The sequence below is a fragment of the Perca fluviatilis genome, chromosome 24 (genome assembly GCF_010015445.1).
Source record: "Perca fluviatilis chromosome 24, GENO_Pfluv_1.0, whole genome shotgun sequence".
Classification (NCBI taxonomy): Eukaryota; Metazoa; Chordata; class Actinopteri; order Perciformes; family Percidae; genus Perca; species Perca fluviatilis.
This window is the reverse complement of record NC_053135.1, coordinates 9197273-9222942: the sequence shown is the minus strand read 5'-3', so window position 1 is coordinate 9222942 and position 25670 is coordinate 9197273. Positions and strand designations below refer to the sequence as shown.

At 42.7% G+C, this 25670-nt stretch overlaps 1 protein-coding gene across 2 annotated transcripts in view; it reads right to left on the bottom strand.

Moving 5' to 3' along the window:
- Nucleotides 1-25425, bottom strand: part of pard3ba (par-3 family cell polarity regulator beta a) — a 143896-nt gene extending 118471 nt beyond the window's left edge. For both annotated transcript variants that reach the window (XM_039793245.1, XM_039793246.1), the window contains exons 1-2: nt 24938-25425; nt 16279-16380 (exon numbers count right to left, since the gene is read on the bottom strand). In XM_039793245.1, the coding sequence (XP_039649179.1) occupies nt 16279-16380; nt 24938-25063 (228 nt within the window). In that variant the 5' untranslated portion in view covers nt 25064-25425. The remainder of the gene's footprint in view (nt 1-16278; nt 16381-24937) is intronic.
- Between the last annotated feature and the right edge of the window lie 245 nt (nt 25426-25670).

The following is a 25670-nucleotide window of genomic DNA, read 5'->3' as shown; positions in this document are numbered from 1 at the left end:
CAAGAATGCGTGTCAACAAACCCTTTGAGAATGGGAGCAAACTCGATGCAGTGAGTACACGTAGGCTGAGAGAAATAATGACAAGTAGCTCGTTAAAATCAAGAGAGCCAGACTTGTTCCATCTGAAACCCAACATCAATAATAGTAATAATCAAGTCAAAATGTCTGCCGTGAAAAAGGTCTATTCCACTTAGGTGACATGGATGTAAACAATGCAGGATTTTAAAAAGCGGGGATCGAACGGCCAACCCTGCTTTTAGTAGACAACCCCATTCTGCCTGATGAATGCCACAGCTGTGGCTCTATACCTTGAAAACACTGAAGGGACAGACTCAAAACTATTATGTTCAAGATGAACGAGTCCCTGGTTTACTGTAATGTTGTTCCAGGTGTTAAATCCATTCTTAAGGGGGCGCTTCCCTGACAACTCACTCCCACATCGCGGAAGACCTGAGATGTGGGTGAAAAGTGTATGACTTAACTATGGTTATCAAATCCAGTATCAAGTCAGTGTTTACATACTGTAGTGGTAGCAAGCATCCTCGTATAAAAAGCAGTGTTTATCCCTATGGTCAATCAAGATATTCTGATTATTAAAGCTACATTGTGTAAGAATTTCTCCCATCTAGCGTTGAGATCATATATCACAATCAACTCTCTCTCGCCACACAGTACTGCAGCTACTGTAGCCTTCACGCTTCAAAAAGCGAAGGTGTACAAAAGGCCGTCCATCAGCCGTGGTTGTTGTTCATGCGTCCTCTTAATACGTCCACGAGTGCATGTCGGAGAGTGGCGCGGACGCGCGTTTCACACCGCGAGCAGGCACGCGCGCCACCCGACGGAAAGGCGAGAGAAAGAAAAGGAGACTGCAGCGGTCCGGAGGATAATTAACTTCTTTTTTCTGATAACGCCAGTCTCTTGCTCTTTCCAATATCCTTTTTTCTTTTTCTGGGCGAAGAAGAAGACTCCTGTTCCTGAAATTTGGATGTTGAATACCTGTGGTCCTCCACGTTTCCTTCTTCAAACCTGCCGGGGCCGGGAAGCGACGATACCCATCAGCAGCAGCTGTGAGTCGAAAACGCGAAAGGCGGAGCAGTATGTCCTGTATGTCCCTTACCGGCTAACGTATTTCAAGATGGCGCATCATTATGGAGCGTCTAACCCAGTTCAGGCAAGCGCAAATGTAAAATTCCAAACCAATAGGAATACTTGAAATTGATTGTGTTGGAAGACACGTTTGTGAAGGGCAATACAGATTTTGATAATGAACAACCAAACACGTTACACACTTTAAAATGGCTCTTTACAACAGGCAGCAAGGGTGTGTAAAGCCACACAGCAACCTTCCACCCTGCTGAAGTGACCATGTGCAGGGCACTGACTCCCTACCGGCTTCCTGGCTGCTGTGCTGTAGCCAAGCCTGACCTTTGACCTCCCCATCACGAGAGGGAAAAACAAAACAGGATTTCTTTACTGTGATCAATAAAGTTGCACATTATTATGATCCCTATTAGTGAGATTGCTTTCACACAGGCTGTTAGAGCCAATCAGAAGCAGAGTTTGCATGCATCATGGTTTGTGAGCTTTTAATAGCCAGGATATGAACTGATCCCAGCTGCTGTAAACAGTAGATGGTGTTTACATGCTGCAACTCACAGATAGAACAGTTGAGTGTCTTTAATAATTGATGTACTTGCTAAGAATTAATTAGCCAAATGAAGAACGTCCTGTATGGGATACACTGGGGAGAAAATACTATGTTCAGCATGGACACACACAGACACACGTGTGTGTATATATATATATATATATATATATTTGCAATCAGTAATGTTCACGCACCGAATAATGCCATTATTGAAAAATACACACCACAAAAACACAAATGGTTTAGACAGTGTGTGGAAATAATCTCAGACACACACTTTTCACAGTTAGAGGATAAACAGTGCCACCTTGCTTCAGTCAAACTCTACTGCATGCTGGTACCACTCAGGCCTCTCGTCCTTACATAAGCATCAACACACACACACACACACACACACACACACACACACACACACACACACACACACACACACACACACACACACACACACACACACACACACACACACACACACACACACTTCCCCATTTCATCCACTGGTACTAATCAACCCATTTTTCTTCTCCTCTCTCATCGCTGTCTAGCACTGCTGTGTGTGTTTGTGTGTGTGTTGTGCTACTAGTCTATTGAGATGCTCTGCTCTTTTGTGCGGTTGTCATTTATCTTACGATGGCCCACCCCTCCTCTGTTTTCTCCCTCTCACTCTATTCTTCATTCTTTCTTTGAACGAGAGATGCATAATTCAGAAGGAGCGCGCAGCATCCTGACAGTAGTATGGTTACCCAATCATGTCACAGGCACACACACACACACACACACACACACACACACACACACACACACACACACACACACACACACACACACACTTTCTTTACTAAAGTACAGGTTTACAAAGTCTATTTAAGACATCAGCTTTTATGAGCGCTAAAATCTGAATCACAGAGAATAAACCTCCCACTCTCAGTGTCTTGACTTGAAAATATGAAAGCCTTCACTACCCGACAACCTGACTTGGTGTATACGTTTCTGAACGCACCATAGCTAAAAGGATTTAAACTGACGTTTACATTCAGCTGATGGAACTGTGCGCAAAAACAAATACTTTCTCCATACTGTATGGCTCGTAACATGTGTGTGCATCTGGTGTTGTTTTTCATCCACTGAATTTCAAGCGGCTCAGGTGGGAAGAGACTGGAAAGAATTGTTCACAGGCAGAAAAATATCCGCCGCATGTAGGAATTACATGCTGTTCAACAAAGAGCAGATAAGATGTGTGGAGAATGGGTTTCTCCATGGTTGTAAAGAGTGATGAATATTGACAGTGCACAGGTACAGAGGGGGTGAAGTGTCTCACCGCTGACTGAGCGGAAATCTGGCTCTTGATATGCATGGCATTGTGTGAGAAATGGCAATTCATTTGAAACAAGGCGTCAACAGTTATTTGCCTTTTTAAACCCACTAGCAGTTAATTGTGACTGGTAATACTCTTCTGGCTGGATATTGTTTTTTTCCCGTTGTTTGAAGTGATTTAGAGTAGATTTGTCTTACACAGGGATGCACCTACTCAGCATAACACAAAGACTGCAGGCAAACACAACACACAAAGATCTACTTACATGCACTCAAGCAAACGCATACACAAATGTTTCCAGGACACCGTATGGGGCCATCAGAGGAATGTTTGGCCTGTGTTCTTTATACAAGTAGAAAAGTGGTTGTATTACCGGTGAGAGCAGGGCTAATCCTGCTCCTATTCCAGCCTGAATCTATACAGCACACTACCAGATGTGGGGTAATAACTCTCAACACACAAACACACACACACCTGCAGTGTGTAAGATTAGAGAAGCAACCACAACAGACACACATTCTCCCACTCATGAACTCAAACAGATGCACAATCCAACTTGTCAAGCCTGTGCTAAGGGACTCCTTCAAAATAATGAATCATATACAGAGACATTCACTACTTGAACCTCTAAATGTTTCCTTCTTTCCGTTTGAAGAGATGCCAGTGGCTTCAAATAGCAGCTAGTGCTTCCACATTGAACATAATGTCTCATTGATGCTTCTGACAGACTGATCTAAACACTAACTAACATTAACAGTCTGTTGCTGCAGTGGTCTAAGCAATTGCATTCGTGCAAATTTAGCAAATAGTGACCCAGATCTCACGGTGCTTCCACAAAGTAAAAATAGCAAACAGAAGTTAAAAAAAAAAAGAAGAAGAAGAAGCAAACTGGGAAAAATAATGCCCGAAAAGTAAAAACACTAGCCAATATTTCACACAGAGAGAAAAACACATTTCTTCCTAACACTCCTCTCTCCACCATAGATATAATACAAAGTATAGGACACAAGACAAAATATTTTAGGAAATCATTTAGGAGAGGTTAAACAGTACTGTGTCAAACCAAAACTTTTGATTAGCTACTCACACCATTTACATTGAAAGGCAACAACCATTTGTTTAGAAAACTGACTGAACCATAGATGCAAAGTAAAAAAAAAAGACAGACAGAAAACTTGGTATTGGCACATCCTCATTATATTAGAACTCAGTTTAACATCAGCATTAAGGGGAATATAATATTAGGGGTTGCATATTGGAAATTTGGATCCTGGTACTTCCTAGGCATTGTTACCAAAATGTATTCTGTTCGTCCAGGAAAAATACCTGTGAAAACCCAACATTTATAGCATACACATCCAGTTGTGTAAGGGCCCATTTTTATCTACTTCCAGATACTTTTCCTAGAAAAATGGCAGTTTACAATCCAGCTGTGTGGCAAAATATTTTTTAGAATAAGTGCCACTTATTCTATAAAATATTTAAAGTAGACTGCAAATCCTGCAGGTTGAAAGTGGCTTAATGAGACATGAAGAACTCTATTCACAAATCAGTTGCTCTGCCGAGCAACATTCAACAGGTGATGCATCAAATGCCTAAATAAGAAAACAAAAATCTGATATTCTTAACATTAAATTATTCTATAGAAATGCCATTGTGTTTTTTTCCACCTATAAAGATTGTATACTCTGTGATCTATTGATTGATTGAATTATTGACAGTTCTGTGTTTGATATCATTTATGGTGAGAAATCAGTTTTTCCAGGAAAAATAGGTATATATATTCCGAGGAAAATAATTCAACCCTAGTCCACCCACAACCACTGATGAAAAGAGTAAAGCAAAGGTTTTGGAGAAAACACAAAAATGCAGACCTAACAGCTTTTTGTTCTGGCACACTGCCAAAAAGGTTGTTTATGGCACAGAACAGGATTGAAATATAATTCTCTCTCTCTCTCCGTCTCTCTCACTCTCTCTGTGTGTGCCACAGTGATGGAGCATGTGTGCACCAACTGAGTGTCACGCACACACAAAGTGAGCCACCAGCTGAGGTATTGCAGTGCCGGCAACGCACAGTGAAAGGCCACATTATTATTTATGCACACTCATAAAGGGAGAGGGTAAACTCTTCATAAATCACACATGCCCGAGAGGCCGAGAGAAAGAAGGAGGGGGTGAGGAGGCGGAGGAAGGTGGGGGAGATGAGGGAAAAGAGGGAGCAAAGGAGTGAGGGATATGGGTGACAGGGGAGCTTCAGGCCTCGTATTTCTCGGGCCGAAAACACAAATACGAAACCGGCTCGTTCATCATTCCCGCAGTGCAAGCACATCTGTGATGGTTACACTGGGCCTGCTCCGCATCTGTGGACACGACACACTGACACATGCACGGGAACGTGTACTCCCTTGGCACCAGAAACTCATAACCTCTTTCTCATAAATGTGCATAAAAACACACACAAACACACATTCCCATATATACACACAAACACCACACACACATGTTCCAACGCTCTTCCCCAAAAGTCAGAGCCGGAGCCTAATAATCAGCTTTCTTTTCCCTGTGGCCGTCGCAAAGCCAGCTGCTCCCTCCAACCTCCTCCTCCTCCTCCTCCATCCTCCCTCCTTCCTTCCTCCCGGGATCTGACAGAGAAATTGAAGGAGTGATTAACTCAGAGCTGCGAGGCTTGTGCCCTCTCACCTGTGGCTCTCTCCTCCACAGGCTGCCCCCTCCTCCTCCTCCTCCTCCTCCTCCTCCTCCTCTTTCCATCTGCCCTCCCTTGCCATTAGAATTTCATACCATACGTCACCTCGTTTTTTTGTCGCGTTTCTCTTTGTGTGGACGGAGCTTTGAAGTGACGGTAAGCATAGTATAAAAGGGAAAATCTATATTTTTCATTGTTATTATTATTAATCATTCAATTATTAATAATTTACCAGTTTTCCACTATGTCCATGATGACCTAAACGTGCTTTTCATCCCTGGAATGTTGAATCTTTCATCTCAGATTACTTCTTTAGGGGGTTAACATTCTGCTCTCCTCCATAGTTGAGCTTATATGCAGTACAGGCCAAAAGTTTGGACACACCTTCTCATTCAATGTGTTTCTTTATTTTCATGACTATTTACATTGTAGATTCTCACTGAAGGCATCACAATTATGACTGAACACATATGGAATTATGTACTTAACAAAAAAGTGTGAAATAACTGAAAACATGTCTTATATATTAGATTCTTCAAAGTAGCCACCCTTTGCTTTTTTTGATAACTCTGCAAACCCTTGGTGTTCTCTCAATGAGCTTCATGAGGTAGTCACCTGAAATGGTTTTCACTTCACAGGTGTGCCTTGTCAGGGTTAATTAGTGGAATTTTGTCCCTTATTAATAAAAAAGCAAAGGGTGGCTACTTTGAAGAATCTAAATATAAGACATGTTTTCAGTTATTTCACACTTTTTCATTAAGTACATAATTCCATATGTGTTCATTCATACTTTTGATGCCTTCGTGAGAATCTATAATGTAAATAGTCATGAAAATAAAAAGAAACACATTGAATGAGAAAGTGTGTCCATGGCCTGTACTATGTGTGTTGTGTGTGTTGTGTGTGTGTGTGTGTGTGTGTGTGTGTGTGTGTATGTGTATATATATATATATATATATATATATATATATATATATGTGTGTGTGTGTGTGTGTGTGTGTGTGTTTGTGTGTGTGTGTATATACTGTATGTGTACACACTATTGAACTACTACATTACTGACATTCAGTACTTGCTGTTGCCATGGAGAGCCACCATCACTCACAGCCTGAAGGTGTTTGGGAGGGGGGAAAAGCCCCACTCGCCCATCGACATATGTGTTCCTTCCAACATGCCTTATTAGATAGTTATTGACTCAACATCAAAGCCTGAAGTAGAAAAGCAGGATTTGTGCTGCTGCAAGCGTCACAAGTACAGAACACCACCTGACAGCACCATCCATCAGTATATACATACACACACACACACATTATATATATATATATATATATATATATATATATATATATGAAGGTGAGTGGGCTGGAGCTCCTACTGCATGCTAACCTTTTCAGTATAAATAAACATACAATTATATAATGTGTGTGCAGTTGAACTACTCTGACTGTATCATCTCATAGAGCAATTCAATGAAGGAGACTCGGCCCATTAACTCAGTGTATAACAACGTCTACTGTCATTAACAAGCAATGCAAAATAGACACTTAACAAGTTCTGAAACAATTAGTTGATTCATCTGTTGGATCACTGGATTACTTTTCTTCTATATTAGCTGGTTTTTCATCAGGTTTGTAACATCATAATAGCTACAGAAACCAATCAAATAAAAAACGTTTAAATACATTTGTCACTATGAGCGACCCCTTAATGTGATCCATTGCTAATATAAAAATATTGATTATAGCTTTAGACCGAAAGGAAAAAATATATATAGGAAGATGTAAAAACAAACTATAGTATACGATCACATCAATATATATGACAACAATCCAAATGATTGAAACCATTATTTCAGTTATTTACCAGGCATAATATTCAGCTTCCTGCTCTGCTGCTTGTCTAGGTATTGTAAAGAGAACGGATCAAACAATCTGACATATGAGATGGGAATTTTTCACAATTGTCTAGAGCTGTATCCGAATCAGGTGTGTCCAGGTCGAATGGGATTTGCCAGTCCGGGACGTTTCTTCAGTCCGACTCACGTTCTACTGCCTTTAAATAATGACATCTAACATGATCATCATCTGTGATGTGAAAACTAGTTAAACAACCACTCCTCCTTTCCACATGTCCCTTAATGTCAGATGGCTAATAACTCGAGTGGCCTATTCAGACACATTACCGTCCACGGAGCTCAATTCATTAGCCCAATCAGTTAGTTGATGGAGGATGAGAGGCAGGAAAAATGAATACTAACAATATAGTTTGTGTGGTTGTGTGTGTGTAACACAATGGACACAGATGCGGTTACAGCTGTGTAATTGCACCAGAAATCATTTAATAATTAGCCTAAATGAGTTGGATTCAGTATTACAAGCATATATCCTCTAGTTGCCACACACACACACACACACACACACACACACACACACACACACACACACACACACACACACACACACACACACACACACACACACACACACACACACACACACACACACACACACACACACACACACACACACACACACACACACACACACGTCCGGGAGTGTGACTTTCTGTTGATTTGAGTTATTAGCAGTTGGAGTGAACGGATGGGAAATGCACCACGCTTTTCACACACCCTCAGACAACGCACACACAATGACACAAACACACACGTATACAGCATTCTGGGACACTGTCACCTAGGAAAACAGATGGTGTGAGGCTGGCTAGGTCAGAGAGTAGATTTGCTGTAAACAAGTTGATCTATAATAGATCATTAGCAGGATGTGATTAGCTTCTCTGCAGGCTGCTGTGACAAAATCACTGCTAACTGATAAAAGCTAATATTGACGACAAACACAAGCTGCAGCTTCACAATATCACGCGATTGTTTTTCTAAACTAAAGCTCGTATTTCATGTCAAATGTTAGAGCTGTACAGCTGCAGCACTGGATTACACACAGAATTTGAAACACAGACCGTGACACAGGCCGCCTCTTCCACATCCTCATGCCTCATCCTCTCCTGCCACACCGATTATGCGCACGTGTCATTAGAAAAGGGAGTCCACAGAGCGCAGTGCACCTCTGGCCTCGACACGCCGCCCCCCCCCTCTCCCAGGTCCCTCCTGCCAGACGCAGGCAGGTCAGGTTACATCCTGACCGTCTCACTCCATTAGGAGCTAATGGGTGGTGTGATGGTGACACAGAGGGCAAAATAGAGTCTGTGTGATTAACAGACGGAAAAACACCAAAGGACAAGATCTGAGGGTGTGATGACCTAGTGTAGCCTCGATAAGTCACACACACCTACGCAAAGAAAACAGAAAGGGGCCTTATCCTAACTGAATCCCAGACTTTCGCTTCAGTGAACTGACAAATGACTTTGGAGAGGTGCCATCATTCAAAGTCGAAAGGTAGAGCAATGGATCATCTAAAAAAAGGAATTAAAATTCCAAAGTGCAACTTTATGAGTAAAAGCTAATGAAAAGCAGACGAGCACGGCACAAAATCTTGCTCCTTAAGCCTTCCTAGAGTTCTCGCATCGTAATTACAATCAAACGGGGCTTGGTGAATGCTTGTGAGTGTGTGTAGGGGGTATTGTTAATTGAATATAATCACATGAAGAGCTGTTGTGGTGCTCAGATGGGTGGTGGTGGTGGTGGTGGTGGTGGTGTGTGTGTGTGTGTGTGTGTGTGTGTGTGTGTGTGTGTGTGTGTGTGTGGTGTGTGTGTGTGTGTGTGTGTGTGTGTGTGTGTGTGTGTGTGTGTGTGTGTGTGTGTGTGTGTGTGTGGTGGGGGTTGAATCAAGGTCGAGGCTGATGAGATATGATAAAATCAGATCAAGTGACCGAATCCCGCCGGGCAAAGCATTCAAACGCTCCGGTCTGATCTGATCTGCAGGCAACAGAGATAATCTAACTTTATTTAATATACTGTATGTTTACTGGAGATTTGAATACATTAATGTGCATCACCGACGATTAGGAGGATGCATAATAAATACAAGGTGAGGAGAGAGCAACAGGAACACCTCTTCCTTCCATCTAATTCAATAGCTCTGTAACATATCCTAGCTTTTTAAAAAGGTTATACCAACGGCATGTTTCAAGTCGCATACAAGTCATTATGACAGAGGGCAGCATAGGAAACTTAAAGATTTTCCGATGGTGTACAGGACCTTCAGCAGGTGGGAATTCAATTTTATTTATAGTATTAAAATCTTAACAAGAGTTATCTCAAGACACTTTACAGATAGGTCTAGACCACACTCTAGACCCAACAAATCCAACAATTCCCCCAAGAGCAAGCATTTAAGGCAACAGTGGCGAGGAAAACCTTCCTTTTAGGCAGAAACCTCAGACAGACCCAGGCTCCGGCCCGCTGGCGGTTGGAACATTGAGACACTGATACAGATATACAGATACAGAGAAATCTAAAGTCATCGGATCCATGGCACTCGAATACACATACAGCTTGTTCTGTCATTTTGAAATGATGAATTGTCAATATCAGACAGACGTCTTTGCAAAATGGACAGACAATACTTAGAAATATGATTTCACGTAATGAGAACACCAGAGCCAAGGCTGAAAAAACATTTAAAAATACCCCTTTTCCATTATGCAGTTTAGCTTCAGACAATCAAATTTAGAACGCTCCACATGTCTGGAGCCTCCAGGCCTCAACAGTGATGGCAACCTTAAGAAATGAATGTTCTTCTTGCTAGAATAAAAATCAATTAAGCAGACAACAGAAGGAACGTAATGACTCGTTCCAGATGAACTACAGCGGATTCATTCTATACACCGGGCAAGTTCAGAATCCATGCAAGATTTCTAATTAACATTCAAATGTGTCAGACAGACACAGGTGAGGCCGTATGGATCACGGTTAGAATGTGATGAGGGCATTATGATTGGGCTCAATCTCAGAGGATATTAGACTTGCACCAACTTTGACCACCTTTAAATCCAAAATTAGAAACTTCCTTTTTCTACCAGTTTAGTATGTCTCTGTTCTTTTAACTTGTACATTTTTATGTTGATTTTCCTTCCTTTCTTTGTATTTTTAATGCGTTATTTAAAGCACTCCGAATTGCCTTTGTGTATGAAATGTGCTATGGAAATAAACTTGACCTGCCTTAACATTTTCTAATCAGCGCACTTGAACCTCATGCTCCTGCTCATCACTGGCCATTCAGACACTGTGCAGAGTTACGGGACTATTCAGATGCCAATCAAACACGGCTCGCCGCGGCGGTGAATGAGGGGAACGGAGGTGAGGGAGCGAGATGTCACAGAGCGTCAAAGGCTAATCAGCACGTCTGCGCCTCGTAATCACGTCCCATTCACTAAAACTTTTTCTCCAGCGGGTTAGCACGTTTTAAGTAATGCCTTATTGTCGCCTGTCAGAGGGGCTGACATCTGACATGTAATAAATGACTTCAGACAAATCACCCGAAATAACTTACAAGAAAGAGCTGGTGAAAAAAAAAAAAATCATTATTGCATTTCATTGTGAGTTTTAAAATCTGACACTCAAGACTGGTAAGTATTTGCTTGTCCGTATTCAAAGTTCTTGTAAACAAATTCAGTTACGTTTGGAGTCAGAGTTTCCTACCGAAATGCTTTGTGGGGATCTTTAACGCCCTAACAAACATGCTGAATGCATTTCCTTTTGAAATCTTTTATTACCAGTGCCAATTTTACATTGTGAAATATTAACTAAAACTATATTAATTAAGGTCATTATTCACAGAGGTGTCACTTTCTCTTTAAAGTGAAATGAAAGTTGCTCATGACCACAGATCTACTTCAAATATCATAACATATTTCCATGAGACCGATTCACTCTAATAGCGTTGCGTCCTCCACTGTGACCTGCAAGAAGAAGAGATGGATGATGGGAGATGGCCTCGTAATCAAGCGGTTTCAGAGGGAGATCAGCTGGGAAATGCACCCTTACCATTTACATTCCGGCAACCAGAGACTGCACAGGAGGTTCATGGACGCCTTGTAGGCGCAGTGATTAAAAAGGGCTAATTAAAGGGAGATGGAGGAAATCATTTCAGTTTTTTTTCCCCATTAAATTTCCCTTGAAATTAGATTTCTCGTTTGGCTGCATGGGATGGATGGTTGACTTTTTTATGTGTGTCCCCCCCCCCCTCGAAAACAAGGTCCGTGTGGAGCAATGTGTATGTGCGCCTGTGCACGTGGAATGAGGAGTGACAGTCCACTTATGAGGAGACGTTATGCTCCCTGGGTTTAATTCCCATTCTGGAGGAGATCGGCGTGACAAGAGAGGACACTCGCACATGACATGTTAAACATTCAAATTTCAGCTGCATGGTGAAGCAGAGGAATGATGCAATGGCCTTCCAATCAGGCAGCAGATCTACATGCAGTTTTATTTGTGTCGCACCCCGCAGTATTACAACAAAATCTCTCCAACGAACACAGGAAACAGCGGCCATGTATATGGTATGTATATTGGAGGGCTTACCAAATGAAACCTGGTGTATGGCTTGATTGTTAACGGCATGCTGGCATTGGACAGCCTGCCTGACAGCTCCTGTGTGCCGCGGAGACGTATTGGGAGTAGTGGCCGCTGCTAATGCAGGATCCCAAAGGACTGTCAGTGGGGGAGAATGACAGCCGTGGTAGCGGTATATGGGCGAATGTGTAGAGGTAAAGCACTACATCTGTTAATAACTGCTTTTGAAAACAAAGGGAGCAAAGAGATGGAGGAGCGAGGGCCAGATGAGGAGAGGAGAGGAAAGGAAAGGAAAGGCTAAACAACAGATGGAAATGTCTGATTTTGGCAGAATAAATACCTGACGAAATCAAGACACCTCAACACATTGTTGCAGGAATCACATCCAATATTAACAGCTGTTACATAACATCGCCCGCCCCTACAACCACAAGTCCATGATGTGTGTGCGTGAGTGAAAGGCGAAAAAAAAAAATGGACTGATGGAGGATAAAGCAGGTTAACTAGTCAGTGATTTGACAGAAACAGCGCAACGAAAGAGGAAGAGATCGAAAGGCTGTTACGTCTGCCCACTTCTCCAAACCATTAGCAAAGTAGTGGGGTATCTGACAGGTCAATGACTCCAACCGACATGCCTCCAACTGTCTTCAGAGAGCTGCAGGGCACGCGCACACGCAACCGCACACACACGCACACACACACACACACTAAAGGGTCAAAGTAGAGGAGAGCTAGATAGAGTATAATTGACAGAACCATGAGCTGCTCTCTTTATACTGTGGTCTTTTCTGTCTGTGAGTGTGTACTGTGTGTATGTGGTCACACCTAAGCCAACACCCCATGGCCTTCTTCACATTCATCAGATTGATGTTAATATTCATGAGGAGGCTGGTGGCCGGTGTCTCGAGATGGGGTCCTAATGAACGGATTGTGTATGCTTGGTGTGTGTGTGTGTGTGTGTGTGTGTGTGTGTTTGTGTGTGTCTGCGGGCATGTCGCAGATGCAGGGGGCAGAACTGTAATCAAATCACAGCCACCCCCTCATCTCCACCCTCATCAACCACCAGTGGCGCTCCTTCCTTAGACGCTAATGCTAAAATGCTACGCTACACGCCTGCCTGTGGATCGGCGCAGGCGGCGGGGGACAACAGATGTGTGTGTGTGTGTGTGTGTGTGTGTGTGTGTGTGTGTGTGTGTGTGTGTGTGTGTGTGTGTGTGTGTGTGTATGTTGAATAATGGTCAGGGGCTGGCCCAGATAAAGAGGTCTGGACTCACGGCGAAGCTAACCACTAGGCGTACAAATAGCTTACCATTATCTCTCATTAGCATCCGCGGCTAACACAGGGCTCATGCTGTGCGGTGGAGGGCCCTCACAATGGGACCACTCCTGTATGATTGATGGCGAAACAGCGTCGGCCACAATAACGGAGCAAAAAAAAAGAAAAGCACTAAAGATAGAATCTGTCGGCTGCGGCGAGGTAATAAAAACGCAGACAAACAAAAGGAAGTCAGACTAATCAAGAATGCCAGGCACAGCTCATTAATCTATGAGAGCCGACACCGTTTGGAGGCCCGGAGATAAGTCGGATGACTGGCACGTTATGAAGATCACGTGCGCTCGTCCTATCCCGTCTGCAATCTTTTCATCAGCAGCAAAAACAAAAGGATAAAATGAGGAGTGAGATGAAAGGAGGCGTTTGGAGAATTGGGTGAAAGCTGAGAGAGTTTAGAAACAAAAGGTAAATTAGACAGTTCCTGCATGGTGCAGGTTCTAGTGAAGCGTTTGCTCAGCAGCGCCCGTAATCACAAAAAGCACCGCAGCTAGGGAAAGAGCCGCCGTCAGGGGCCCTTGTTAGGGAGGGAATTTGATCATCAAATGCTGGAGCGGGATTTGATCTGTGACACTTCATCACTGTGAGGATGCTGACAAAAAAAAGCGGGCTTATGTTGGAAAAATGAGTCATTCAAATCTACGACTCACCCTCTTATGCACAAATAAGATGCAGATCTTATGATTCTACTTCCATCATCCCAGAAAATGAAGCTTCTGTTCTCTGGGATTGCAAAAAAAAAAAGCTGAAGATTCCCACCGAGTTTACACATCTATTATTTAGTTGTGTCCCCTTTTTTCATGAAGAGTATTTTGCCAAACTTGCAGTCCCACATGCACAAGACGGCGTGCATAAACACACACACACACACACACACACACACACACACACACACACACACACACACACACACACACACACACACACACACACACACACTCTATTGTTCATGCAGCTTAAAACACCAATTGAAATTGCGTGGTACAGGGTCGGCTGAATATTTTCCATTTCCATTTCATTTGGCCTTCTTGCTGACTAAGTGTTGATAATTCATCATTCTTCTGGGCCCGGGGCTTATGAATATGGATTTCGGACAGTTTATTAGCACATTTTTGGAATGCATTAAAGGAAATTAGCAAGAGGAATGAAATTTGCCCTTTATAGAAATTGGGCCACTGTCTGTGTGTGTGTGTGTGTGTGTGTGTGTGTGTGTGTGTGTGTGTGTGTGTGTGTGTGTGTGTGTGTGTGTGTGTGTGTGTGTGTGTGTGTGTGTGTGTGTGTGTGTGTGTGTGTGTGTGTGTGTGTGTGTGTGTACTTCATCTGCCAACCCAGTTCTGTGAAGTTACATCATGGCTGTTTTGGAGAACTTCCCTTCCCTTGATTTGTTTTAGATGTGAAATGGTGTCCTTTCATCCGTCTCAGTAAAAATGAACATGACAGCTAAATCACACAGCACCGTCACCGCTCCTACTCTCCCTTTCTGAAGAACCAGAGGAGAAAATAAGTTAAAGTTTTCTTACCAAGCATGTATGGAGCAATCAAACCCAATCCAAGTATATTTTGTCACATTTGGTATTTAGCTGGTTTAGACTTCTAACAGCCAGCGACAAGCTAACCAAGGTTTGGATTTACAAATACCTTGTTTATTGGACATGCTGTCATCCTGCCAGGCTGGAGACTTTACAAGCGGAGTCAAAATAAATCTGCTACCAGACTAAGCACGGCTAAGAACGACGGATTCACTGCTGTAATTTACTGCACCTCACACCAGGTAGGAACAATCACGAAACAGCTTGCCATGCACATCACAGCTCACGTTATGCCAAGCTGTGCGACCATGCGAAACCGCTGTCTCATCAGTAGGGTTGGGTATCGTTAGGTTTTTTTTTCGATTCCGGTGCTAAATCGATACTTTTAAAACGGTGCCGGTGCCTAAACGGTGCCTGAACCGGTACTTTTCAATAAAGTTAAAAAAAAAAATAAGAAAAAAAAATAAGGGTAGTAAACAACAGTCAGTGACTTGTTTATTGCTAAGGCCATGGTCAAAAATTAAAGATTTAATAATAATGTAATAACTATAACAATAACTTATTTCACCAGTAAATTGCTGTTGAACCCCAGATGGGAAAAGGGTATTTTACAATTACTGTGAATGCACCACGAGGCAACCTGTTTTAAGTGAATGCACCGTCTGTGTTGTTTAATTCCGACAACGGCAGCTGCGAGTGAACGCACCGTCTGTGTTGTTTAATTCCGACAACGGCAGCTGCGAGTGAACGCACCGTCTGTGTTGTTTAATTCCGACCATATAAACATACTGTATATCTATGAATTGCGACAACGGCAGCTGCTGCGCTGCAGTGCAGACTGTTACATCCCGCTGTTGAAGTCCTCCACAGTGAAATACAGTCACACTTTACACTGTTTAACGTTAGCTGTCAGCATTTTACCGGTGTTTAATCCAGCTGCTAGCTAAAGGTAGGCTAACGTTACATGCTGTCAGGTGTAGTGTAAAGTCAAGCACCGAAATGAGGCACCGAAACTTTCGTTCTTAGTCGGTCTCGTTACTACCGTTTACGTCGGCACCGGTTCCCTATTGGCACCGAGTTTCGGTACCCAACCCTACTCATCAGATGCCAGCGTGTCTACGTGTTGGGGCGTGGATGAGAACAGGTATGGGACAAAACTGCGTGAGCCTGGACGAACCAAACGCATAAACCTAAAGTAAACTTTCACTGTAGATTTTGTGGTTTGGATTTAAGAAAAGAGTGATGCGCCACTGGCTCCTCCTCACCTTGTCTCGGTCTTCCACTAGATCAATCAGCAGGTCGTCCATGTCCAGGATCCCTCCGTCCATGTACTCCAAGTGGTGGGTCTTCACTGCACTCTCCCCATGCTGGACACAAAGTTAGCAACAATTAGAAACTCAGATTAGGACTAGACAATAATTACAACAGACGGAATTACAAGTTTACTCATAATCCCTAATTTAAATCAATTGTCAGAATGCTGTACTATCAAACTGAAACAAAAAACTACAACAACCAGTGACACCAAAGTGGGAGTTTAATCAACCAATCAGCTTACAGTGTAGTTCAGATGTCCAGAATCTTTAACTGGTCAGAACACATAAATTGGTCAAAACCTTGGTTAATATTACACTGACTTTAACACGGACCACAAATAACAAAAAACATTTTTCACAAAAAGTTCTATTAACACAAATCCTTCATGTGTAATTTTCAACTACACACATATACAGTGTTTGCGATATGCTTGCTCAAAGTCAGTCAGGCTTCTCCGCGTTTCACAAACATACAGCATGTTTGAAAATTTGAGTCATTGTTTCAATATCAAATATTGTAAAAAAAAAAATAATAATAACTCCACTTGGCCATTTTATCCACTATGAATGGTATGTTTACAACAAATGTGACACAATACTGACAGTCAGTCAACATAATATCCACGCATATATATCAGGACCCAACAGCAGGCTTCCCTGTTTGTTTGGCAGGTACAGCAGATGACCTACATTACACTGTACTGGGTTTACAAAGTACAGTTTGCACAGAAGAATGTGAAAGCGAGGAGGGCGAGGATGGGAACTTTTGCAGTTTTTACTGCCCTGTGGGGAGCAGTGGTGGGCACATTCCAGGCCGCTTTCATTGTTACCATGAAGACCGAGGTCAAAGTGAACGCACCGCACAGGGCAGGAAGTACCCCCGAGCCTGGCGCTCCGTCGATTAAAAAGAGAACAAGGACTTTAGACTGAGCTGCAGTCTGAAATCTGTGTGCAAAATCAAAAGAGAAGTACACGAACAATAGCATCTTCCCCTTTTTGTGACCCACACAGAGTCTATTGTGACGATGCTGTGCAGATCTCCAAGAGCAAGTGCATCTGTGGACAATCTAAGATGAGGATGATGATACATTGCATTAAATACGAATACAAAGTTAAAACAGGATGTAATTCCAACATCCCGGATGAGTCAATTTTAGAATTGTTTACTAAATATTTGCTACCACCACCACCCCCCCCCCACACACACACACACACACACACACACACACACACACACACACACACACACACACACACACACACACACACACACTCTATTAAAAGTAATTTCTAGACTAAAAAAAGCAATCTCTGACAAGGCTTATCGTTTCCAACAATGTGTGCAGTAGAAAATGGCCCATTAGGATCTGCTCATACCAATAAGCAATCTGTCCGTAGCAACACAAGACTACATTACCAGCTAAATTAACAGCTATAGGCTATAAGCCTTGGGAGTCTGGAATGAGTTTGGCTGAGACCCAGCGAGTGGCTTCTGCTGTATCACTGAGACCCGTTGTGAATGGGCTCCTCCTTGCTCCGCTGCATCCGAATGTGAATTACGGGGCAGAAAAAAAAAAAAAAAGAGGCTGTCTGCCTTTTTACAATGGGCCAAGTCCATTCTCTTAAAACAAATGGTTGGGAGAGCCTGGGATTTCAATCACAGGAATAAAGCCAGAACCTCTCTTTCTTCAGAAGCGGCCATAATGCCAGCCCCAGAGCTGGGAGAGATAGAGCAGCAAGTAATCTGCAGCTCCAACTAGCACTCAAACACGCTGCAGTTTCCACACAATGCAGCGACACGTTGCTATGCAAACTACCATGCTCTCCAGTGATCCAGAGGCAAGAGCATCCTGTCACTGTAAAACCTGTTTCAACATAACCGTATGAGTGAGGGCCTTGCAAATAAAGAGTGGATACCTTCATCACAGTTTGCATCATTTTCATTTTGTGTGACACATTATTAAAAAGACAGACACCCAAACACAATGCATGCTGGGGAGCTACAGTAACTTGAACTCATGGGCCAATTTACACCTGGATAATGACATCTGATCACAGGCTTGTGCCAACACACCTGGTATTAATACAGTTAGCGTTCCCGGGTTAGGGTTAGGGTTAGGTGGACTTGTCATCTAAGGTAAAGGGAGGCAATACCAGCTGGAGACATCCGCAGCTGACTTTTCGGTAGCCTTGAAACTCCCCAAAGAGTTGTATGGGCTCTACTTATTCTTCCTTTTCGGAGCAAGGGGTCACCTGTAGCTTCTCAAAAAGGCAGCTATAGGCAGCAGGAAGACAACGGAGTTAGAGGACCACTGAAAATCAATAAATACGCTACAAACTGACCTGACTTGAAACTGATGAAAGAGAAAGTGAGAGAAGAGAAAGACGATTTCTTGAGATTATGGGATTGTGAGTATAAAACCATGTAATATGAATCAGAAATGGTGTTGTGTTTAGTCATCATTTAAAAAAATGTTTACTATAAAGCTGCACGTGTGGGATGGAGACGTTAAACCGGTGGAGCACAGATGTAGCCAGGATGTCAGGGCGAAACTGGTCCAACCTGAACAGCTGCCGGCATTCGTTTGCATCTCACCGACACGGTGTACAGTATGTGAGAGAGCGAGTGTGTGTGGCATCAACAACAAAACATGGCTCTTACTGCGGTGACATCACATCACCAGCATTAAAGACACACACCTTAATGAAATAAGATGTATTAGTGTGATTTTCACAGGGGGGGGGGGGATTCATTCACATCAGTGGACTAGGGAACACCAACGCCTACGTGTTAGCCAGCATCACCTCTGCAGGCTGTGCCTAAGCACACCACCAGGCATACTTGTGCTCCCATTTCCTCAGTCAGAACTCACAAGGCCCGAGAAAACACCACACGCTCCTCTCTCTCTACCTAGTGATGAAAAGGGATGAATGTATAGCACTTCAGAGGGAACGTAATCTAAAGAGAGGAAAGAGGGGAGTACAAAAATAAATGAATAAATAAAAAAACACTCCTCTGAAGTCCCTCATTGTCAATCCCTGGTAATTCCCCTTTGTATGCTGAACTCTTCCCATGACATGAAAAAACAAAAGGAGTCGGGAGTCAATCAGTCAACGGCGGAGGAGAATTACCGTGACAGTTAGAAGAGGAAATTCCCTCCAAATTACACCATTAAGTCCCCGACCATTTAAAGCGATATATATCTCTCCTTCTTCTCCCCCTCCCCCTCGCCGGTGAGCAAACATGACACCACTCGAGATCGGTGAAACACCGGAGCAATTAGGGAAGCTAAATTCAGTGGGGCTGCAGCGGGGGGGGGGGGGAATTGCTATTTCACACTTTGATCCTCAGAAGAATGTGTGCCGAAGCTGTGACTAGAGCTGTAAAAATTCAAAATTTTACTGTAGAATTAATTGTCTCACAAATAATTGCGATTAACAATATATAATTGGCTCTTTCAGTCAAGTTTAATTATTAATTATTTATTTATTTATTACTTTTTTTTCCAGGATACATCTTTTGGTTAGATTACTGTTATGTGATCCAGATAATGTAGTAACACAGGCACTCAGCCTATGAAGTAAACCGCCCCTCCAAAACATTATTTCTTTTGGAACGTGTGTGGGGTCAAGTGCCAACAACTAGCATAGCTTTAGCTCAACAGTCCTACCAATAATCACTTATATAATTACAATTTGGCATATGTAAACAAAATCCACAATTACCATCAACAGTCATACCTCTTAGGACCTTAACTAATGTTAGCAATTCATTGCGGTTGAACAAAGAAACCACGATTACGTAAAAAAAAAAATGGACAATTAGACAATTATATGAATATATATAAAATAAAATATATCTATATAAAAATATCTAAATGCCATTATCTTGACTGGTATTGCGATATGATTCACGATATTGGAGGGAATGATCATTTTTGTATCACTATTCTCATTTTCAATGAATATTGTTAAAATAATAGGAAATTAAAGGATTATGGTGCGATTTTTGCAAACAAAGAGGTTTTCTTTAGTCTGTAGGATGCGATTTGTAGACCAGGACGTCTCTGCAGCACCGCAAAACTAAATTCATAATGGCTCGACACAAATATTGCGCCCCCCCCCTGCGATTTGGATATTGCACTAGTCCATATCGCGATTTCGAGAACATTGTGATTAATTGTGCAGTCCTATTTAATACTGCATATTCCTAAAGTTGAGGGACCTGCACTCGACAATTTGAAAAAAAAAAATCACTTTCAAAGTGACTACTGTTTGTTAAACATTTATGACTTGTTTATATACTGCTTATAAATACTGAATGGGGAGGGGTTGCTGTCAAGTGAAATTGCTTTTTCCTGAACAAGCGCCACAGTAGCATACACTGCAAGCGGGAAGGATGGCATTTCGATTTAAATAACTGTAACTAAGAACTTTTCATAGTCCTGATGTCTGGGATGCCCAAGTTTAAAGTCAAACGCCAGCGGGAATCACAAACAGTGAGCCTCAGAATGCTGCTCTGTAGCTTTACAGCTATTTGAAGTATTTCCCCACAATATACATTCACAATACACAACCACAGCACTTTGATGAATGCAGACTATTTCTCGGAACACGTCTGACAGCAAGCAAGGTCTGAAATCCAATGACACAAACAACCCAAGGAAGAGAAACAGCAGGTTTGAACGGTTTGTTACTTTACTTTCAAAAATGCCTTTTGCATAGCCGAGTTCTGACGCACTATACCAGCCCCACACTGGACAACTCCTCTCACTCCCACACACACGAGAAGGAGGGCAAAGTGCTTTCAGCTTGTTTAGTGCGCTGTCAGGTGTCAGCGCAGGGTTGGTATAGGCTAGTGGCCCTAATCTGAACTGAACCTGCACAGATAGCCCATGAGAGGGAGAGGCATCTACAGTACCTGGCTGTTTCCCCTGAGAACGCAGCACAATCACAGTCTACTTGCTGCTCCCCCAGGTTAGAGTGTTATATTAATACAGTGATCCAGGAAAACACAGGTCAGGGCTGTTATTAAAGTGATAGTTCGGAGTAATTTCACCCTAGGGTCCTTTGCACCATGATCTCGAGCCAAACACCCCCCCAGAAGCTTTTTTCACCTGGGTCGAACATTGGGAGCGTTAAGCGTGAAGCTAAGGCGTTATCAGCTGAATAGCTGCCAGCAGGCTAATGGATCCAAGGTGTCTCTTCACCATTACCCCACTAATAATGCGAAATGAATGAATAAAGCGTATACCGTAGTAACAGAATGGATATGCACTCCGAAGGAACCGAAAGATTTTGTAATTTGTACAGAAGTTCATGTAAATAACACTTGCCTGCTGGCTTCTGCTCTCTGCTGCTGCTGCTGCTGCTGTTACTACCGGGCAGTAAGAGTGCTTAGGGACATCTACAAATTACAACAACGAAAGGGTTGCAACAAAAATATTTATTAATTTAATGATTAAATAAGGTAATATCTCCAAACTTACCTCAATTATTACTTGTCTCCTGCTAGTTATACTACAGCACTTACTTTAAAAAATAAGTTAAATTAAAAATATTTTTGTTGCATCTCTTTTGCGTGTTGTGAATTAGATGTCCCTAAGCACTCGTCTTACAGCAGCAACAACAACAGCAGCAGAGAGCAGAAGCCAGCGAGGCAAGTTTAATATTACACTTCTTGGTGTACTTACAAACTTTACAATCCATCGTTTATGAGTGCATAACCTATATATACTAGTGTAGACCTTTGGTATCATTTCGGACATAATTAGTGGGTAATGTTAAGAGACACTTCGATCCTGCTTCTAATAGCTATTCGCGGCTAACGCCACTCTAATATATCCCAATGTTAGACCCAGGTGAAAAAAGCTTCTGGGGGGGTGTGTCGAGGTCATGGTGCAAAGGACACTAGGGTGAAATTACTCCGAACCATCACTTTAAGCCTCTTTACTCCTGCAACTGTGGACTTTTTATTTCATTGCAGTTTACAGGAAAGGGGCTGAAATGAGGAGTCAAAATTCATCCAGAGCAACTCTGATAATTGATTGATCATTTAACTCATTTATCAAGCAAAAATTACCAAACTTTTGCTGGCTCCAGTGTCTCAAATCTAAGGGGTTTGCGGTTTGAAATCCTTGAATATTTGAATATCTTTGGGTGAGCAGGTCAAAATGTTTTGGCATTTTATAGACTAACTAATAGGGAAAAAAGTTGCACCCCTAGAAGACACAGGAATACTTTCTACAAATCATGCCTAGTTTTTCTTCTTAATTATATGGATGACAGATGGAAGTTTGTTAGTAAAATGTAAAAATATATCTACTATAACATATAAATCTTAACACCTGAGGTGCAAATCTTTACACATCTCCCACAATCTTCATCACATGCCACAATAGCAGGGATCGAATAATGTCCGGAAACTATCTCACATTTTACAAATCACACTGTATGACGAGCAATAACTGCCTGTATGCAGTTAGTTAGAGGCTTTGTCAGTTAGCCTAACTCAGTTTTCTCAACAAAACCTGTGCAAGAAGCTAAACATGTACATAGTCACAGCTGAGATCACATTACAATAACCTGCTAATTAAGAAGGTCTGAATGCCATTATCGCAATCAACAGTGAGATGATGCAGTATCCTGTTCACCATATAAACCAACACACACAAACACACCTTCGCTGTGATTATACCCAGGTTTTTGACACTGTCCCCACTGTCAGCGGGTGAGGCCGGAGAGTGGAGAAACCTGCGGTTAATGTGGGCTCTAAGTGGATTCTGCTGGCAGGAGCAGCCGGCTCATCCGGTCAGAGCTATTCGGTCCTCTCTGGCAGCCACACAGCTGGACTGTCCTCACGATGATGTGCCTCTATTAAGAGAAGGCAACAGACCGCTGAGTCAGCGTCTAGCAACGGCTCCTAATTAACATGCTCTGTGAAAAGCAATAAAGGGCCTGGTGCATTTTAATCACACGCTCACATTTAGCCTACTTTGTGCATCGCAGCGTGTCTCGGTGAGAATCAACAGGGACCGCTGGGCAGGGTGGGCATGGCTGTGGGTGTCAGGGTGTCAGTGAAGCAGAGATGTGACAGCTCAGGGGACACCGAGCAAGATGAGCTCCTCCAAGTGTGTGTGTGTGTGTGTATGTGTGTCTGTGTGTGGCCATCTAGGTGTGTGTGTGTGTGTGTGTGTGTGTGTGTGTGTGTGTGTGTGTGTGTGTGTGTGTGTGTGTGTGTGTGTGTGTGTGTGTGTGTGTGTGTGTGTGTGCGCGCTCCTTCACTGAGAGGAAGCAATACATCAAGCCATGCAGCCACCCAATCAGTCTTTCCATTCCTGCTTCAGCGGGCTCTCGCATCTCCAAATGCCAGCCTCTCGCCTCGCTGAGGGTAGGGTAAGTGGGCGGGCTGAGAGGGGGACCAGCCAACCGATAAGACCGGGACCTGTCACCAATCCTAATCCCCAATCACTCACAGGACAAAGCCAACTGTCCGCAGCGCACGTCCTCGACTTGCGGCCACATTGAGGACATCAAACAGTAAACTTCCACCTGCCCGCTGAGATAGCAGGGCTTAAACAGGGAGCTATTGTACAGGTAGACAGCTGAGCCTGCAGCCAGCACCACTCACATCCTCCCAGAGACGAAACGCACATCAGCTCCCTATCACGCTAGGACAGCACGCACATACAAGGCGGCTGATTAATAAAAGGTCAGTTCGGCAGAATGATTAATGTTCAAGTGATTGCAACATCAGGGAGCAGAAAGCAGGGGGGTTCATTTCTTTGTGTATATGCGGGGCATTCAAAACAACACAAGTCAAATGGAAAACAACACTGTACACCAGTTAAGTCATATTACACCCTTAGTTATTGGTTTGGGGTGTTCAGTGAATGCCAGGGGATATGTTGTGACGATGCTCATACCTGTTCCCATCAGAACGCAGCATCCAGATGTGTTATGCATGGTGTTATTGCAGCTGAGGCACATGACAGTCACAAACCTTACTCATGAATCTAAAATGTCCAGTGGTTGCATTGCATTCTGGTCTACTGAGGCAAGTTGCTCATCTTTCTGTGATGGATTCTTACTGTGATTTGTTGAACATCAAAAAGCGCAAAATGACACTTAATGATAGACCTATATAAAATGTTAAGTTCACTTATGTTGACAGATTTAACAGTTCACTCTCTTACAGAAAAATTCAACTGTAGTTGCATTCTGCACCACCAAAATGTAAGGTGGACCATTCAATATAACGAGGTTTCAGGCTTAAATAGGACTCAAACTTATTATAAAATAAACTTCTACTTGCTTAACACGCAAAGCTTAGTAGGCTAAACTAAACTCTACGCAATTGTAGTCCCATATTGTCTTAATGCACAGACATGATATTTAAGCTAGTAGCTAAGGTTAGCAATAATATTACGAACATAACTTGTTCAGGTGACACACATCTTAGTCAAGTTATGGGAGCTCTTACAAAAACATGAAGAGTGAGTGGAATTATATAACACTATTTTCTGTGGGCACAATAACGTACATGTAAAAGTGATGTGAAAGCCCCGACGTAACTGAATGATAAAGTGACGGTTTGAAGGGTGTTTACCTGGTCTACCTGCTCCAGAATCCGGCGGTATCTCCGCGTGGCTTGCTCGATTAAATCCCGGACGGTCCATCCAGCTTTACAGGGAACCACCACTGACGTGTCCCCGAAAGTTACTGTGACTTTCATAGTAGCTGTAAATCAATTCAAAATGTTCTTTTTTTTGTTTGGAGATAGTTAAGAAATGAATCCGAGTTTCGGTAGTCTCTGCTCCCTCCCTGTTCGAGACGAAAAGACACCTGTCTGTCGAAACTGGAGCAACAGGTGTCTCAGGTCAGGGTGAAATCACGGTGAAGTTACTTTGTCAGACTTTCCGGGCTAACAACTTGTATACACCTTAAGAGGACATGTTATTTTCCAGCCAGGCCGTCATGTAAAGACAGTAGCTAGAGCCGCAGACGGTGACTTTGTGTCATGTTGAGCTGTGCGCTGGTATACGGTATACACCCAAACAAAACAAACTGAGAGGAACCCGGAAGGAATCCCAGGGACTCGCTCTGGTACTCCAGGAAACTACATTCCCACTGACACGGACACTCCAACACCCAGAACACTTGATTTCACAAGTTCTCTTCCTATTTCTATTTAAAACTGTTTGACTATGATCCGATAACACATTTTTTATCAATTGAAACTACCTTTTTACTGTACCTGCTTTGTTTCCTCTGTCAATAGTTTGAGTGGTTGTAATTGGTATAGCTATTAAATATAATACACATATTTTAAGAAAGAATAC